Source organism: Neolamprologus brichardi, chromosome 7 (assembly GCF_056152115.1).
Source record: "Neolamprologus brichardi isolate AB-2024 chromosome 7, ASM5615211v1, whole genome shotgun sequence".
Classification (NCBI taxonomy): Eukaryota; Metazoa; Chordata; class Actinopteri; order Cichliformes; family Cichlidae; genus Neolamprologus; species Neolamprologus brichardi.
The window spans coordinates 26158390-26173196 of record NC_142110.1 but is presented as its reverse complement, the minus strand read 5'-3'; the positions used below and the strand labels follow the sequence as shown (position 1 = coordinate 26173196).

Genomic DNA, 14807 nt, shown 5'->3' with positions numbered 1-14807 from the left:
AGCAAATCCACATCTCTTGGCATGCACCTGAACTGAACTCTGACCTGACTCTTTATAAACTTCAAAATGTTGCAAGGCCCACAACAAAGCAAGTGTCTCCTTTTCAATGGTACCTGAGCTGATGTTTATCAAACTTCCGAGAGAAGAAACTCACAGGATGGTCAATGCCCTGGGTATCCTCCTGGAGAAGCACCGCTCCTGCCCCAACTGCGCTGGCATCCATTTCCAGTTTGAATGGTAAAGAGAGGTTAGGAGCAGACAAAACGGGGGTGCAACAAAGTAAGCCCTTAAGGCTTTCGAAAGCCTGCTGGCAACTCTCAGACCAAATAAACAGCTTTGAGGGACTGGTTAAGTCAGTGAGAGGGGCAGCAACAGAAGAGAAATTCTTACAAAATCGCCAGTAATATCCTGTCATCCCAAGGAAACGCCGCAGTTCTCTCCTGGTGGTTGGTTGGTTGGGGGGGGACTCCCTAATCGCAGCGACTTTGGCATCTGCAGGGCGCACTTTTCCTAGACCAACTTGCTGGCCAAGGTAGAGGACACTGCCGCTAGCAAAATCACATTTGGCAAGGTTCAAGGTGAGAGATGCATTTTACAGGCTAATGAAGACTTCTTTCAATGTAGCCATGTGGTTTGACCAGTCACTGCTATACACAACAATGTCATCCAAGTATGCTCTGCAGTTAGGAATGTTTCCCAACACTTTATTGACCAGTCTCTGAAATGTTGCAGGGGCATTGCACATGCCAAAAGGCATAACCGTATACTGTAGGAAGTGGTCAGGAGTGACAAAAGCTGAAATGTCAGATGCTTGCTATGTCAAAGGCACTTGCCAATACCCTTTTAACATATCAAGTTTAGTGATATATTTTGCAGGCCCAATTTCATCAATGCAGTCATCGATAAGAGGTAAGGGATGTGCATCTGGTACAGTGACAGAGTTCACCTTTCGGAAGTCAGTACAGAATCTTGGGCTTCCATCTGACTTTGTGTAGGAGACATGGTGAACTCCAAGAGCACAATTGGAGCTCACATAACAGCCAAGTCAGTCTTGTTGTGCATCTATCAGAATCCCCAAGCCTGGGCTGGTGCAGCTTGATGTGCTGAAGTGCTGAGAAATCCCACCACACGAACTGAACTGCGAGTTAAACCTGGCACTGTTGCTTTGATTAATGAATGTTCCTTTCATGTAAAATCATGGTACTACTCTGCAACTGTACTTCATCGATGAATTAAACATTCAATTGATTTACTCAAACACCAACACGATCAATTCGGTTCTTTTTTCATTTATTTTCTGCAAAGTAAAAATCTCTGTTCAAAGTGCATTAGAACATCAGGTTGGCACAGGGCAGGTGTCATGACATCCTGCACATCAGTCACCACAAACACAAGTTTACCTTTAACACAGTCCACACTGGTTCCAGGATCTATGGAAAAACTATGAAATTACGGACATCAGTAAACCATCTTCACTTGGGGGGTAAAATCCACTTGCTTAATGGACACGACGACACAATCCAAGACAATTTGATACAGTATGAACTACATTCTGACTGCCATAAAAGACATTTATGTCCTCATTGCAGATACTCTTACTAACAGCTATAGATTATGTTGTTTCAAACAGACCTCAGAAAAATGGAAATACACCTCAAATAAACACTACAAAATGTTTTCATGAAGTTGCAATTTGGGTGATACGGATAACAAAAACATATTTTGGGGTTTTTTGTCCATGAGAGGAAAAAGAAACAAAGCAAAGTATGCCAAACACATACAGAAGCCTAGAGAGGTCATGGTTAGAACTAACAAGTTGTCATTTTTGCCATTTAATTAAAAAATAAAAATAAATAAACTTTGGATAATGTGATTATTTTCCTAATTTCTCACAGGAAAAAAAAAAAGGAAGAAACGACAACCCAAACAGAAATCTGTTTAATAAAACAGAAAAAAATGAGGAAAGATTAAATTTTGAGAAAATCTGAGGCTGTTTTTTAAACCATGCAGAAATTATCGTTTATACAAACTCTCCTTTCATGGGGGAAATAACCATCTCGCTTAGCAAACTCTACAGTTGAGCTAAGTGATTTTCTTGCCTCCTATGCAGGGGTATTGCCATCTGTGTATTTTTCCAGTATCTTTAAGCAAGGAACAAGATTTTAGGTACTGGAAGCTTTCTGAATTAACTAGACAATCGAAGAGGAGAACAAAAGAGGATCGTCATCGTCTGAAACGGTCTCAAAAGCATCAGCTATCATTTGATGAGGAGAAATCACAGAGCAGGCAGTTAAGAACTGCTTTGAGATTTACACATCACAAACTTTTTTTTTTTAATTGTACCTTCGGTTTTTATGATTAACAAAAACATATATATGGGAATAAATTCAAAACCAAATGAGACCAATGTGATAAAGACAATATCATTTAAAAAAAAAAAAACAAGGTTGTTTGAGAAAAACAAAGATAACAGCCTGCCATACTGATCCCCTCGAGGTCTTGTGACCCAATCAGTGCATTGTCACAAGACGAGAGTTGTCTCCTCTCAAAGAAGAATGCAAGCAGCGGCAGGAAGGGTTAAATACATTTACAACAGAAATACAACATCTCAAACGTTACATTTTCATTTGAAATCTGTGTAGGTTTCAGATGAACCCAGAAAGGTCACCTTGCTGTTGTGGAACAGTTCAAGTTCCCTCTCATTCAGTCACTAACTGCTCATGGCTTTATGTTTCCCTTGGCTTTATCACACAAAGATGTGCTTCAGTGATTATTTGGTGAAGTTCCATCAGCTGTGTACTCTACTGGAAGAATACACCAAATACAATGTGCTCAAGAAAAGGCAAAGTAATTCAGTGTATGGCAATGGATACTGACTTCAAGGACCGCCTTTGTTTGTAGCGCACAGCTAAATAACTGAGAATCATTCGGCCCGGCGGACGAAATCAGTCTAAAACCAAGACATTAAGTAGATTATATGGTAAAATGGAAATGCACCTGATCTCCAAAGTTTCTGTAATAGACAGAGACCAGCCTCGTGTGACAGAGCTTTTACTTATCATTGTAGAAGGAATGTTTTTCATGAGCTACACCATCTCATTCTTTATGAAACATCTGCTGCTTTCTCTCTTTAAGGGAAATCGGGTAAAACGTTTGCTCTTTGCTGAATGCAATGTGCACGTTTGAAGGAATGTCGAAATATAATGAAAATGAATGAATAAATGGCTTAACATTCAAGTTGCTTCTTACAAAGGCATGGGAAAGAGCACAGTGAGGTAAGCCAGGCGAAAACTGGAGTAAACATAGCAGTTACATGAACAGGCAAAGACACAATGCATTAATAAGACAATATATACTCAATATCTTTTAAAAGAATACATTCACTGTGAGAATCTAAAAAATATAGAAATAAACAATTAAGTATGGCCTTGTTCCTGTGATTCACTGGAAGACGTGCAAGGGAACACTGTTGAAATGTCGTCTGTAGCAATGAAAGTTAATGAAATGTCAATACTTTTAAAGGAACCCTCTAACATTTGGAAAATCTGAGTATTTAACACAGTGAGGTTTGTTTAACATAAAATCTGCCATTAATGGCTTGGAGTCCAATAGTTGAAAAAAATAAATAAATCCTTTATCTTTTCTGGTTGTTATTCACTGACCTCTATGGAAAACATCATGATCCCAGGGAAAGTGTGAAGGAGAATTCATAAAGATTTCTTTAAAAAGAGAATGTTGTTTGTGGAACTGCCATAAAAATAATAATGAAATAATAATAAAACCTGAAATTATTTGAGAGTTTGAATAGCCTACAGATGATCAAAAATATGAAATGCCGTGCTGGAGATGACCTAGTTTAACTTTACGATTTATAATTTGTCACTTACATAAAATGAACAATCAGACTAAGGGTTGGCGTTACATCAACTGTGCTTCTGTTTGATCTGAAATGTTAGAAATTTTTGTTTAACCTCCAAAACGATTCTAATAGCATAACTGCACATGAATTCAAGGAGTTCAGTTCACACCACACCAATGTCATTTCTTTATAACGTGACAGCACAACCACATGCAGGGTTTAGCTGCTATACAAGGGCAGCAACGCCTGCAATGTGTTCATGATGAATGTGCTGCTGATAGTCAGCAGTGACGGATACGACACTGTCACAGCCTGCAATCCTGCACAATCCTCAACTTTTCAAACCAACCTGGCTAGTTTCCAAAAATCTCAGATTTAATCCTCCTCAGAGGGCAGAGTAGTTTTAATGCTAGCTGTAAACATAGCAGGAGCTGTGTGATTTAAGATGAAGCGGTGTTAGTGTGTCTGTCTGACCTTCAAGTGGAAGAGCTGCCAGCCAAACAGGCTCTGTGAGCGCGGCCTGTGCTGCATGTAATTTTCACACAACAGAACAAATGAACTGACATTTACAGAGTGACAGTGGGTGGAAAATCCTCAGCTTGACGACTTAAATGTCTCTGTGGCCTCTCTCTGGCCTGTTAGCTAAAGCAGACACCACAGTGTGCACTCTGGCCCTGATCCACCAACATCAGGCTTCAACACACGCGGCCACATCTGATGGAAACAGAGCAATGGAAACACATCTTCCAGCGTAATTAGCTGGCAGCAGCACCTGTGCAGCATTTTTGTCTTTCTGAGAAAACATCAACACTTCTATAGAGTTAAGTTTTCCACATATTCATTTACCTTGAATACAGTTTGAGAGAGGCTGGTTCAAGTTCACCCGTCTGTGCTGATCAGATCCTGGTTTATACATAAGTTGATTTTTAGCTTTGCCATCTTTTATGAAAACTAAAATGATGCTTTACTGACCATTTCCATCACTAGACTATAAACAAGCCAGAAGTGTATCCAGACTATTTAATCGACTTCCCGTTCAAAGTACTCACAGCTGGGATCTAATACTCTCTCTCTCTCTCTCTATAATCTGCTGGTTTTATTCAGCAAATTATTCACTTATCAATTCTTTGTCCTGTACAAGGTTGTTAACTGCAAGCTTTTGCAGTTTCCCGTGGTCACATGACTGTTCACAGCGGATTTCAGATGGCACTGCCTGGTGTGTCGCTGGCTGATGAAAAGCAGGTGTGCTTGAAATGTCCCTAGATGTAATAAATGAGGAATCTGGAGTTCTGCAGTGTGTGAACAGCTACTTCTTTCTCTTTTATAGAAATGATGGCCAAGATTACAACAGACTAATACTACAACAGACCCAGGTGTCTCACCGTGTTGATAATGATTACTTTAGAAAAGCTTCAACAGCGAGTCTGAGTCTAGCTCTGTGGTTGTAAATTACAACAAGTGCCAGCTGTAGTTAAAAATGTGGAAAATGTGATATCTTAAAGATGGGAAGGGCCGAGAAATATAATGACACCACAGAAATATGGCAAATTTTAGCTACGACGTCACATTAGATTTCTGTCAAATGTTGCAAGAGTGATTTTATACACTTAGATCTATGTTTCATTTTTACCCCATTTTTCTGTAGAGGATTAATAACAAAACAAATAATCTACTTTGCAATAAACAGTTCAACACTGTGTACAGGCGCTGGAATGGGAAGGTTACAAAATGTGACAGATCTGATGAACATTTCTTCACTATCAAGGTTATATATCCAATTGTAAAGAGCAAATATAATAATAACAGTAATTATTATTATTGTTATCAAATCAGCAACACCAAATTCCAAAAATGTAAACAAATACCGTCTAAAACAGTCATTTCTGAATTGAAAGAACTTCAAAACTTGTCAAGCAGAAACTGTTTTGTGCATTGCTGCATGAAGCACTGAATAACTGAATTATCACTGTGGCCAATTAAACCACATTAAAAAGAATTTGCAACGTGACATATTTTAAATGCCTTAAGCGCAGAGCTATTCTTTGTCAGTTACACACCCTATTTGGCACTGAGATGTATGTCAATTGACTTTTTCAAAAATAAAATAAGCATCAAGGTAATGACAAGGAAATGAATCATTAGGCATAACATTCTGATTTGGTCCTTATATAGATGTCACTTAGGAAAAAAATGTTTACAAATTAAAAAAAAATACAATAAATTATTTGCTAGTTTGATTTTTTTTACAACTCTAGTTTTAGATAATCTCGACATTTCTTACCAGCAGTAAATTAACTGATGAAGAGGTCATCTGCTGGAAACGTCGCAACTGAGCCAGCCAACAACATCTAATCGATTCCAATCCTGTCAGGGGCCACTAGCAGAACCAAATGTAAGCTATAAGGTTTGAATTTTGACATAACCCCCCCCACAAAAAACAGGAGCTGCTAGAAAACAGATCAGTGTGCATCACCGTTTTATGGTAAGTGTACTCAGAATCATCCTTTTCCATTTCTTGCTGAACTAACTGGACCATCCTGTAAATTCACAGAACCATCTTACCATTCAGTTAGTCTGTCATTTAGTTCGTTTTGTTTTTCCTGCTCCGAGTCAAAGAAAGAAAAAGCTTCATGAAATATAATTATCCTCTTCCTGTCTCATACCCCAGAGTCTGAGTACATGCCATTTATCAGATAGTCGACCTGCGTGTAGTCCTTCCTCTTGTAGCTGTCGTAGGCCTGTTTGACAAACACTGCCACTGTGACCAAGAAGAAAAGCAGGCCAAAGAGCAGGACAGCCAGTAAAGACGCCGTATCGACGAGCTGCTTGGTCAGAACAGCCCCCGCCTCTTCTACCACAGGGACCCTCGTAGCTGAGGCAAAAGATTTATTTGGATTGGCCAATGCATCAGTACTGGCAACAGATATAGCAGATGGTGATTTGGTTAAAGATGATGTCTGAATCGGTGCCACCTCAGCACTGGGGTGTGGCAGGGCAGCCGATGGAGACATGTCTGAACCATGGACGGAAGTAACAGCAACAATTGTGTTAGCTATTGTCACCGAGTGTGGGGCTACTGTTGTTGTTGTTGTTGCAGTTGCTGGTGCTGAGGTTGTAGATTTCACAGGTGTAGTGACCGCATTCTTAACAGACTCTGAAGTGGTTGCTGTTATACTGCTAGTGCTGGTGGTGGATCCAGTATGCAGGCGCTGAGCAGGCAAGCTAGTGGGGGTAAATGCCTCTGGTGATTTGAGATGCTCCTGTGACGATGGCTGCTGAAAGGATGCTGAAGATGTGGAAGAAAGGGCTCCTTCTGTAATTTGCTCATTTTTATTCACCGATGTTACAGACTCATTCAATCTGTGGCTGACAGTGGTGTGGTTGGTGGATGATGAGTTCAGGAAGGACTGAGTGCTTGCATTTAGTTGCAGACTGTTATTATCCTTGCCTGTACTAGAGTTGGTCTGTGTGATGACATCTGAAGTGTTATTAGGGTTTAAGGCAGAGACTGAAGTCTTCAGTGGAGTGGTCACACCATCCAAAGAGGTCTTTGTTGTTGCATCAGTAGCACCTGGAAACAACAAATTCTAGTCAGCACAAATTAGTGAAACAAACATTTGCTACAAGCCAAACATACATTTATATTTCACTCGTATATTTGCAGAGCATCAGTTTGTACCTTTCAAAGAATTTTAACCCTGTAAATAGCCAAAGAGCCGTGTTATCTTCAAGATCGAGAAACCCTTACAACCAAAACAAGTTTGGGAACTCTGAAATTACACTGATAACTGATTTAAAAAATATTTATGATCACCATCTAAGTCAAAATTGTAGACAAAAACAATCAGACAAAATGTCTGTGAAGGTTCTCAGTCATCCAGGTCATCGTAGTCAAAGGAGCTCGGAGAGAAAAGCGTCTGGACTTCTTTAAGTTACTTGAAGACGTTTCACCTCTCATCCAAGAAGCTTCTTCAGTTCTAAGGTCAAATGGTGGAGAGTCCCAGATTTAAACCTAGTGGGTGTATCCCCCCACAGAGGGTGAGGATCATCAGGGGGTCCTTTTGTCCCTCTGTGGGGGGAAACTCCCACTAGGTTTAAATCTGGGACTCCCCACCATTTGACCTTAGAACTGAAGAAGCTTCTCGGATGAGAGGTGAAACGTCTTCAAGTAACTTAAAGAAGTCCAGACGCTTTTCTCTCCAAGCTCCTTTGAATCAGACAAAATTTAAAAACATAAATTTTCATGCCTTTAGTGAAGCCAGAAGTAAGGTGGCTCAATAGTGAAGCAGATTAAACATTAGCTTGGCAAATGAAAGGTCACTGGTGGGAATGCAGCAGGAAGGAATCCGGCATGGATGTCATCCAAAGCAAACATGTACAGCTGATCGCTTTGACAAGGAAGCAGCTTAAAGTAGCTTTCATTGACGGCCCAAAGTAGTTAAACCTGTGTGCTATTATATCTACATTAGCTCCTTGGAGTCAGGCATCCTACTGAAAGGAGATTAGAGTAGAAGTGTAGCACATTCACTGCCTGAGTCGCTTCATTACGTGGCAAAAGCCAAAGAGTACAGCTAGGTTATGAAGGCATACCAGGAGGCGATGCTTTCAGATGGGGATGTCCAACACAACAGTAAACAAATGACTCAACAAGGCAACGCTGGCACTTGAACTGTTACACTCTAACGGTTCATGGAAATGACTGTTATTTGGTGTATCTGGCTAAAAAGCTCAACCCACGACCATCCTGTATAGAAAATACTGAAGAGTTACAAAGTTCAACTATTTCTGTTATTGGTAAAACTAAATGCTCAAAGCAGTTGTGCTTTACTTAAAATTTCCAGGCAAAATACCCTCTAGGTTACTTTTGTGCCTTCATTTCATTATTCTATGCCACTACTGAACCATGAATACTGTAAACTGCAATCACTGATAAAATGGTCTTCAGCATTTCCCCAATAACAAATATCTTAACAGTACATTTTGTTGAAATAACAATATTTCTTTTTGAGGAGTTGGCATTTTCTCACAGTCGGACTTTAGAATAACCAGCCATCTGAACTTGGCCAAGAAGATGACTTTGAATGAGAGATCGGCCAAATTAAAATCAAGCAGTCTTTGTTTTTTGTGGACCTCTTATGGTTTCTTTAACATTCCCAAGAAAGATTAATTGATGAATTGTGCCTAGAGCTACATGAAGTGCTTATTTTGTTCAATTTAATTCAAATTCAGTTCAATTTTATTTACATAATGCCAAATTACAACAACAGTTGTAAGGTAGAGACACTACAACAAGGCAAAGAAAGTATAAAAACTCCAACAATCATATAACTGCCTACGCACAAGTGCTTTGGCAACAGTAGGAAGGAAAAACTCCCTTTTAACAGGAAGAAACCTCCATCAGAACCAGGTTCAGGGAGGGACGGCCATCTGCTGTGATAGGTTGGGGTGAGAGAAGGAAGACAGGACAAACACACGCTGTGGAAGAGAGCCAGAGATTAATAATGACAAATAACTGAATGCAGAGGTGTATTAACACATAGTGAGTTAAAAAAAAAAAAAGGTGAGTGAAGAAGAAACACTCATTGCATCATGGGAATCCCCCAGCAGCCTAGACCTAATGCAGCATAACCGGATCCAGCCCTAACTATATGCTTTATCAAAAAGCAAAGTTTTAATCTTAAAAGCAGAGATAGTGTCTGTCTCCAAAATCCAAACTGGAAGCTGGTTCCACAGAAGAGAGGCCTGAAAACTGAAGGCTCTGCCTCCCATTCTACTTTTAAATACTCTAGGAACAACAAGTAGGCCTGCAGTGTGAGAGCAAAGTGCTCTGATAGGGTGATATGGTACTACAAGGTCATTAAGACAAGATAAAGCCTGATTATTCAAGTATGTGAGGAGCAAGAAATTAAATTCAACTCTGGATTTAACAGGGAGACCCTGTCTTTCTACATAGGGTCTCGTCCCTGTCAGTACTCTTGCTGCAGGATTCTGGATCAACTGAAAGCTTTTCAGGGAGTTTTTAGGACATCCTGATATTAATGAATTACAGTAGTCCAGCCTGGAAGTAATAAATGCATGAACTAGTTTTTCAGAGTCACTCTGAGAAAAGGGTAGTTGGAGCCCATATTTCTATGACTCTATCCAAAGTACAACAAACTCAGTTTTATCTGAATTTATAAGCAGGAAATGAGAGATTATTATGCCTTTAAGACATTCCTGCGGTTTAACTGGTGTGTGTTATCTGCCTTTGTGGAGAGATAAAGTTGGAGTCTATTAGATATGATTCAAACCACTGCAGCGCAGTACCTGTAATACTTACCGCATGCTGTAATCGCTGTAATAAAATATTACAGTCAACAGTATCAAACGCTGCACTGAGGTCTAGCAGGACAAGCACAGATGTGAGTCCAGTGAATCTTACTAATCACACATACAATGCTTATTTTGTACACTTTATCAACCTGGCACCCACGACAAATGACATATAGACTACATTCGTGCCAATATTGTGACCATGAGTGTCACAACATTGAAGGATACTTGTGGCTGCCAGTGTTAGTAGATTCACCAATGGTATCAAAATGAAAATCCTACCTTGCCTAATCTTCAAGTTATTGTGTTAACAATGTTCGGTGTCCACAACGGGTCTCACCTTTTTCTTTTTTTAGTTATGTCACAAGCTGTTCACACACTGCCCATGAAAACAGATTTTAAAAAAGCTTCACATGCTTACACAGAGAACCTTTAAGACTCCTGCCACATACTTACATCCAGTGGAGCAATTAACTGTGGGTGTTGAGAAGAGGTAGTCCCCATTTGGTCCTGTGGTGGAGGAGTCAGTGAGGAGCAGAAGCACACAGGGGGGGAGGAGGAGAAGACACAGTGATACGCTCAGCTGGAGTTTTGAGGAATACAGGGACATGGTGGGCTGGGAGGGAACAGACAGACACACGCTCACATAGACAGAGGCACATCCATATGCACACACACACACACCGGGTACAATGAAGTTCACACAGTCAACCTGTACAAACAATGAAATGAAGGAGGGGAAACCAGGAGGAGGTGAAGTCAGTTTCTGGTTGGACCTACAAAGACAAACACAAGCAAGAATCAGAAGCAGCCTGACAGACGGGGTTGATAAACTGTGTTCTTATAGATGTTCTGCGTCAGGACATCTTATTCTTCTAGTAAACAGAGACAGTCCTTAAACAGAAACATGTAAAACCACAATTACAGCTGTATTTAACATTTAGGATGACAGCATTTATTCATATTGGTTGGATCATTTCATCTTAACCTTTTGATTGAGTCTTATTTTTTCTTACCATGTTTCACTCAAACAACTAACACACATAACACTTACTGGGCCATTCAGCCAGATATTAAAATATAGTTACTATAATTCCACTGGTTAAAATATACAAATACTCTCTCAATTAATAAGACATTTCAGGCCCTATCAAGACCAACAGAGTCAAAGTTGAAGGATGTTACTAATGATTTGGTTCAAATTAAACAGTATTGTGAAAACTACAACTTTTTTACAATTTTCTACATTATCCAGGCTAAATCCTGGGATTTGTAGTTCAGGAAGGCAGATTTCCTGAAGCACGCCATTCAAGCCTCTTCACCTGCACAACAGTAAAGAGCAGTTAGTCCACCCAAATGTGAGGAATGACTACCATCTAGTGTCAAAACAATGCACATCTCAAGTAGTGCTCCTGGAGGAAGTAGTACGAGTCATAATCACCGTTATGAGTTATGAGTTTAATTAGACTCCAGGCTCAAGTTACAGAAGCACAGAGCTAATTATAGTGAAGTGTTAATGACAACATTTAGCTCAACAATAATTACTGCATGTATTTCACTTTCAAATGAAGAAACCCAAACAAAATTAAATTACACATGAAGTGTCAGAATCTCTGAAATGGGTTTCTATACTGAAACACAGTGACACAGTTGCGCCTTTACATTCAAGTGAAGTGAGCAGCTTCGTTGGCTGTGCAAAGGGTCAGTCAGGAAAGATCCATCCAGCTAGTGTCTTCTTCCAAAGCCTGAGTACCACAACTACCACTACTGGCCAACCAAACAATCTCTAACACTGCATTGTGGTTCGCTGGAGTCCCACGGCTTCAGAAATGGCTCTATAACCTTTTCCAGACTGAGAGATCTCAATTACTTTGTGTCTCATTTGTTCCTGCACGTCCTTGGATCACAGCATGATGTCTGGCTTTTGAGGATTTTTTTGGTCTACTCCACTAGTAGTAGTCAGGCCTAATCAGGTTATCTTTCTCCAGTATTTTAATTTGTTTGATGATCTGACACATTTAAGTGTGACTGACATACAAAAACATAGGAAACCAGGAAGGGGGGCGAACACTGTCAACTGTCTCATCACAATCACAGATGAATCCAACCACAGTGTTGTCATTGGCATACTTGATGATGCTGGTTGGGTGGATTGGTGTACAATCATAGGTGTACAGTAGGAGGCTGAGAGTACAATCCCAGATACACAATCTGTACGCTTACATCGCCGAAGAGGCTGCTGGCGCTTCAAGTCATATCTTCAAGTTGTATAAGAGAATTTTACTTTAACCACAGGTTATGGTATTTATTTTGATTGTCAAAGCTAATGGTAATAATCAGTGTAAATTACTGTAGGAGTCATAAATGCAATCAGGCAAAAATTAATGAATTTGTTTTGAAATTTTCTCCATATGTTGTAGCTAATATTCACGTTTAAAGAAGGTAAGGACATGTTTGGTTTTTTTTGACAACTAAACTTCGAGTCATTTTACTTTAAAGGGAACACTTCAGTGTTTTGCAAACCTAAAGAGTTGTAGCTGATTGCACTGAAATGTACCACTTACAAGACTTTGTCCATAAATTCTACTACAATATCTACTCCCACCTAGACTACCTTAAGAAATTAAGTTAGAGATAAATCAAAAGATCGCGATAAGCCTGTAGTCACAGAAATCACAGTCCATGAAAACAGATGGGAGTGAGTGAGAGCCAGAAACAGCCAGCAAGTTTTGTGTGAAACAGACCTCAAAGACACTAAAAGTAAAGAATAAAATATATCAACATCACTTCTAATACACAAGTTATTTATTAATCCTTTATTTATCCAGGTAAAAAATCTCATTGAGATTAAAAATCTCTTTTCCAAGAGAGACCTGGCATCATGGCAAAGTAGACACCACAGTGCTGTTTAATGAGGTCTAATGTGATATATTTGCTGGCTGTATTCTGCACAGGCTGAGTGGGATGAGTGGAGTCTGATGTCCACATGTAGGGCATCAGCTCTCCTCCACTCATGTGGAGCACCTTGTGCTTCTTTGGGAAAAATAACTAAAAACAAACACTGCATTTCAAAAGCAGAAGCCATTACTGAATAACACACGCGGCATGATATTTGTGACAAATGCCAACAATATATCCACTGACCTATGAGCACCAGTTTGGTTCATCAGGTTTCTGGTGCAGTTTTTCACGTGTGTAAAGTAACAGGGAGCTCCACAGGGAGTATGCACTGTTATTTGGGGACCCTCCACATTAGGCCAGCCTTTACCGGATTTGTAGCACTGCCCCACAGTGCACCGGGACCCAGATCTGTGTGTTCACTGTAAACAGGATGTGTTTTAGACAGCTGGGGCACAGGACCAGCCCTCAGTGTAAACAGGAAAACTCGTTGAAGACGCCAACGTGGAGAGAGGAAGTGCCGCGCGCTCTGCCACGCTGCCAATCAAAGAAGTTTGGGCTAAAACGGAAACTCCCGAGCACACAGCCAGCAGCTGCTTTAGCACCAAATAACCCAAAACATTACATCATTAACTTTAGCCGAATAAACAGAAAAAATCCAAAGCAACAAGGGTCAGTCACGTGTTATTGTGACTTCAAGTCAGAGCAGAGAAACGCAGCTGTAGCTCACACAAGCTAACACTGGGCCAAGTGAAAGCTGCTCCGAAGGAAGACACGGATCTTAGTTCAGATGGGAAACCCCAAAGTTTAACCCGTGTTTAACTGGCTCGGTTACACAAACCAACATGGTAACGAGCAAAACCACACCATCGATAATACAGTGAATAATGCTGTAATCGCTATGTCACCGGGCAGTAAACACACCGGGAAACGAGTTAACGGAGCATGATGAAGGATGAAGAGACATCTCCCCTCAGCAGCGAGTGCATCCACACTACCGAGCAGCTAACACTAACAAGCCACGGTCACGGAGAGTTACTGCTCATAGGCTAGCTACAGTCCGTGTGATCGGAGGTCCTACCAGGCTTATGCGGGGGCTCGTTTGCTGTAAACCACACACAGGTACCCAGGAACCAAACATCCACACCTTCTGTACGAGACGCTGACCTTCTTCCTCAGCTGCGGTTTTAGCTGTGTTGGCTGATAATCTATGTGCTCCTGCCCTCTGCTGGCCACACCACGTTAAAACAAGAACACCTCCTATTGTTACAGTTTACCAAAATTTATCATGACTAATACCAATACTTTCAATTCATTGCTAATAATATTATTGCTATTAATATCTAAACATATAGAGCGTTACTAAAGTTGAGAAATACCGTTTTGACCAAACATATCAAGGCAGATATGAGCAGGTTTGCCTTAGAAATGCATAATAATAATAATAATAATAATAATAATAATAATAATAATAATAATAATTTACATCAAAATAATTTATTGAAAGGAACAAGTGAATTTCTAGATTTATATGTGTGGGCAGAAGGCCACGGATTCAATTTAAAATATTACTTGCTAAAGAAACAGCTGAATCACTTCCATGTCTATCCATTTATTAGCTGTCCAACTAAGATCCCTAGCATGCTGCTGCAATTCCCAGTTATTTTGCAAAATGGAAGAACATGGTAAATTTCACATTTCATTACAATCTCTTCTGGGAAGCAAAATGTTATATAGA

The 14807-nt window shown here is 40.1% G+C and overlaps 1 protein-coding gene across 1 annotated transcript; it reads right to left on the bottom strand.

The window, feature by feature from the left end:
• Positions 1-1279: 1279 nt before the first annotated feature.
• c7h11orf24 (chromosome 7 C11orf24 homolog) lies at positions 1280-14241 on the bottom strand. The gene is made up of 4 exons (XM_087843382.1): positions 14151-14241; positions 10894-10947; positions 10628-10787; positions 1280-7430 (listed from the first exon to the last, which is right to left on the bottom strand). The coding sequence occupies exons 1-4, from the start codon at positions 14208-14210 to the stop codon at positions 6517-6519; spliced, it is 1188 nt and encodes a 395-aa protein (XP_087699508.1). The 5' UTR covers positions 14211-14241; the 3' UTR covers positions 1280-6516.
• Between the last annotated feature and the right edge of the window lie 566 nt (positions 14242-14807).

What these genes read in the sequence shown, in the direction of transcription:
- c7h11orf24 (XM_087843382.1), bottom strand. Translation starts at nt 14,210, where the DNA reads ATGTTTGGTTCCTGGGTACCTGTGTGTGGTTTACAGCAAACGAGCCCC. An exon ending in CGAGCCCCCGCATAAGCCTG is followed by an intron (nt 10,948 to 14,150) that starts GTAGGACCTCCG and finishes TTGTCTTTGTAG; the next exon opens with GTCCAACCAGAAACTGACTT. An exon ending in TTCCCCTCCTTCATTTCATT is followed by an intron (nt 10,788 to 10,893) that starts GTTTGTACAGGT and finishes GTTCCCTCCCAG; the next exon opens with CCCACCATGTCCCTGTATTC.